The sequence below is a fragment of the Phaseolus vulgaris genome, chromosome 1, assembly GCF_000499845.2.
Source record: "Phaseolus vulgaris cultivar G19833 chromosome 1, P. vulgaris v2.0, whole genome shotgun sequence".
Lineage (NCBI taxonomy): Eukaryota > Viridiplantae > Streptophyta > Magnoliopsida > Fabales > Fabaceae > Phaseolus > Phaseolus vulgaris.
In genome coordinates, this window is record NC_023759.2 from 18,023,473 (window position 1) to 18,027,553 (window position 4,081).

The window sequence follows — 4,081 nt, forward strand, 5'->3', positions numbered from 1 at the left end:
CGTACAGGTGCACCCCCCAAACTACCACACAGGAAACACCCTACAGCCTGACGTACGGAACCGAGGCCATGATCCCGGTAGAGGTGGCCGAGCCCACCATACGACGGCAAATGTTCGATCTCACCCTAAACGAGGAAAGCCTAGCGGTCAACCTTGACTTGGTAAGTGAGCTTCGTGACAAAAGCAAGATTCGGGAGGCTGCCTGCAAAGCCCGGGCGTCCAGACGGTACAACACCAAAGTCCGGCCAAGAGGTTTCCAGAAGGGCGATCTTGTCTGGAGAATGCGCAGCGACGCAAGAAAAAACGAAGGGAAGTTCTCATCCAACTGGGAGGGGCCTTTCCGAGTCCGAGAAGTCGCACAAGGAGGAGCCTATCACCTAGAATGGCTTTCAGGAAAAATTGTACCGAGGACGTGGAATGCCACGCACCTCAAATTCTATTACAGCTAAAATGAATAAAATCACGCACTCTTTCCTCACCCAACCAGGGAGGTTTTAACGAGGCGTTTTCATCAAAAGTGTTGAAAATATCCTACCGAAAGTATTGGCCGAACGCCCGCTTGCTCGATTAACATCGCAAGTGCCGGCCTGCCGAATGCCCACTTGCTCGATTAACATCGCAAGTGCCGGCCTGCCGAACGTCCACTTGCTCGATTAACATCGCAAGTGCCGGCCTGCCGAACGCCCGCTTGCTCGATTAACATCGCAAGTGCCGGCCAACCGAACGCCCGCTTGCTCGATTAACATCGCAAGTGTCGGCCTACCGAACGCCCACTTGCTTGATCAACATCGCAAGTGCCGGCCTGCCGAATGCCCACTTGCTCGAATAACACCGCAAGTGCCGGCCTACCGAACGCCCACTTGCTCGATTAACATCGCAAGTGCCGGCCTACCGAACGCCCACTTGTTCGATTAACATCACGAGTGCCGGCCAACCGAACGCCCGCTTGCTCGATTAACATCGCAAGTGCCGGCCTAGCAAACGCCCACTTGTTCGATTCCAACATTCGCAAATATTGACCGATCGCCCATATTTTATTTGCTCGAATTACACGTTCACAATTAAAATGGCCGATCGCCCACATTTTACTCGCTTGAGTTTAACGCTCGCAAATATTGACCGATCGCCCATATTTTATTTGCTCGAATTACACGTTCGCAAATATTGGCCGATCGCCCACATTTTACTCGCTCGAGTTTAACGCTCGCAAATATTGGCCGATCGCCCACATTTTATTTGCTCAACTTACACGTTCACAATTAAAATGGCCGATCGCCCACATTTTACTCGCTCGAGTTTAACGCTCGCAAATATTGGCCGATCGGCCATATTTTATTTGCTCGAGTTACACGTCCACAATCAAAATGGCCGATCGCCCACATTTTACTATTCGAACCTAACATTCGCAAAATACTGGCAGATCGCCAAAGGTCTTGCTCGTATAAATTCGTAATCTTTGGCCGGTCGCCCGAATCAATGGGAGACCGACAGAGTAACTTGCAAATTTTTACGCAAAACAAAGATGAAAAGAAGATAGACCATACATTAAATGATAGAAACAGGGCGATACAACAAAAAGCAAAATAAAGAAGCCACACCCCGGCTTAGGAGGAAATTAAAAAACAAGAGCAGGCCACACCCCGGCCAAGGGAAAAACCTAGTCTTGGACTTCCAAGCACTCCCCCTCCTCAGCCTCGGCCTCCCCCTCAAGGATCCTGACCGCCCGAGCCTCCGATGCCTCCAAAGACCCCGCCTCGGCACTTGGAACCAACCGACCTTGGTGAACTTCATAGTCCATGTTAAATTCACCAGTGGCCGGCGGTCCCCCATAAAGAAAATGGGCTTGGCGCACGGCTCGGTCGAAGCACTGCTTAAGCAGCTCCTCCGACTCGTCGTAGTTCCGGTCGAGTTCAGCTTCAACTTGGTCCTTGGCAGCTTGGAGGGCGGCCAATTCAGCGGCCGAGGACGAAAGCTTCTCCTCAACCACCTTCTTCACCTCGACAGCTTCGGCTACCGCCCTCGAAGCCTCCTCTTTGGCCAAGGCCAAAAGCCGTCTCGCCTCGGCAGCATCTTTCTCAGCGAGCTCCCTCTCGGCAGCCTCCCGAGCGGCACTGGCCGATAGGTCTTCATTGGCAGCCAAAGACCGCTTCAAGTTCTCGCGAGCCTCGGCCAGATCCTGCTCCAACCGAGAGGCATCCTCGGCATGTTGACCGTGACCTTCGATCCCTTGCTCAACAAGGACAATGGACCGGCACATAAGCTCCAGCCCACTCTTCAGCAGGTCCATGGGGCCGACCGACCGGATCGACTCCCAGGTCCCCTCAGGGAGAGCCACGCGAACCCTACGCGTGAACTTGTGACTACCCCCTAGAAGATCTAGGGCCGAGATCGGCGGTCGATGGCCACCAGCTGAAGCACCGGATGCTTGCTCCACGTGCCGAGGGGAGAGAGAGCCCACCTCGACTATCTCGCGGCGGGAAGGAGGCGGCGTCGGTAGAGAGCCGGGGGAGCGGTAGGTGGTGGCAATGTTACCACCATCCCTCGCCCTTTTCTTGGACTTGTGGGAAGGGTCGGCCTGTTCCCTCTCGGCAGCAGGGGCGGCAGGAGCGTTCGCAGGAAGAACGTCGATGCTTCGACGTCCCTTTCGGTCTGCCGCCCTCTTCCGGTACTCGTCGAGGACGCTTACGCCGGCTGGTTTCTCGTTAACCATCGTAGCTGCAAACCAAAAAACACAAGTTAGAACAGCGAAACTAAATATACCGACCGACACAACAAATGACGAGCCCATACCCCTAATGGCCGCCCAACGCGCCGTCTCGGTATATGCACCGATCAGCGATCGGCAGGGAAGCTTCCTTGGGAGTGCGTCGAAGAAGGAGAGAATTTCTACCTCCTCCTCACTCCCCATCGGCCTCGGCCAACTCTTAAAATCTTTGGGCTTGGAGGTCCAATATAGGGGGAACCGAGACCGACCAGCTCGGTCAAAGAAAAAGGCCGTCGCTTCAGGCCGAATGACGACCTTGACAAACCTCTCCTTAAACCGCTTATACGAAACCGCAAAAGGGTCAAACAATACATGCCCCGGCCGCCCGGCCAAAGAAAGCCAAGAGGAGAGACGGCCGGGGTGGGAACCATAATAACAAAGAAAGGAAGACGGGGTGGGGCGAAGCCGCATGGCGTCACACAGCAAGCGAAACGCTTGAAGGGACGCCCACGTGTTTGGGTGCACTTGGGTGGGTGCCACGTTGAGCGCCCGAAGGACGCCCATTGTGAACTTATCGAAGGGAAGGGACACGTGAAGATCAGAAAAGAAACAGGTGTACATGTAAAAGAAAGGAGGACCGGCACCAGCCCGATCCATACACACCCGCTCGACCGGCTCACAAGGCAAGATCCTAAAGTAGTCTGGATCGCTAGAACCGTCAGAGTCCTCGCCCGCTTTCAAAACTGGATACTTAGCCAAAAACTTGGCCACAGACTTTTCGGTAGCATAAGTGGACGAGAACTCCACAACCTTAGGATCCACCCAACTAAGATCCACTAGCGGGACGGCCGTCGGGATAGATTCCGGCCGGTCAATGACACCGGCCGGAGGAAAGACCGGTCGACCAACGATGACGGCGGGGGAAGAGTCCGACCGGTCAACAGCGTTAACCGGGTCATCCCCCCTGACCACCTCTACCATGGGAGGCGCCTCAACCACACCAACCGATAAAGGGCCGGCGGTAGAAGATGAAGAGGAAGAAGAGGAAGAGGAAGAAGGAGACGACCCAAGGGTGGGAGAAGAACGACCGGGGGAAGGGGAAGAATGGCCAGACGAAGAGGAAGTAGGCCGAGACACGGTCGACATCACTAACCTTTGAAAAACGAGGTGAAGCTTTGCAAAAAGACCGAACGGTCACTCAGTTCTCAGAGCAGTGGGCGAGGGAAGGCTCGGCTATCAGACAAACTCACTCAGAAAATGCAAGGTCTCGACACTGTTGGAGACCCCTATTTATAGGGCCCATGGGCCTCGGAATTCGAAGCGTCGAATCAATCTCAACCGTTAGATCTCTTAGATCCAACGGTTCACAATACTTCC

At 54.4% G+C, this 4,081-nt stretch overlaps 1 protein-coding gene across 1 annotated transcript; it reads right to left on the reverse strand.

The window, feature by feature from the left end:
• Positions 1 to 1,657: 1,657 nt before the first annotated feature.
• On the reverse strand, positions 1,658 to 3,850 carry LOC137815623 (uncharacterized). Its single transcript, XM_068618736.1, has 2 exons — positions 3,385 to 3,850; positions 1,658 to 2,715 (listed from the first exon to the last, which is right to left on the reverse strand). Exons 1-2 carry the CDS (start codon positions 3,848 to 3,850, stop codon positions 1,658 to 1,660), a joined length of 1,524 nt encoding a protein of 507 aa, XP_068474837.1.
• Positions 3,851 to 4,081: the final 231 nt, after the last annotated feature.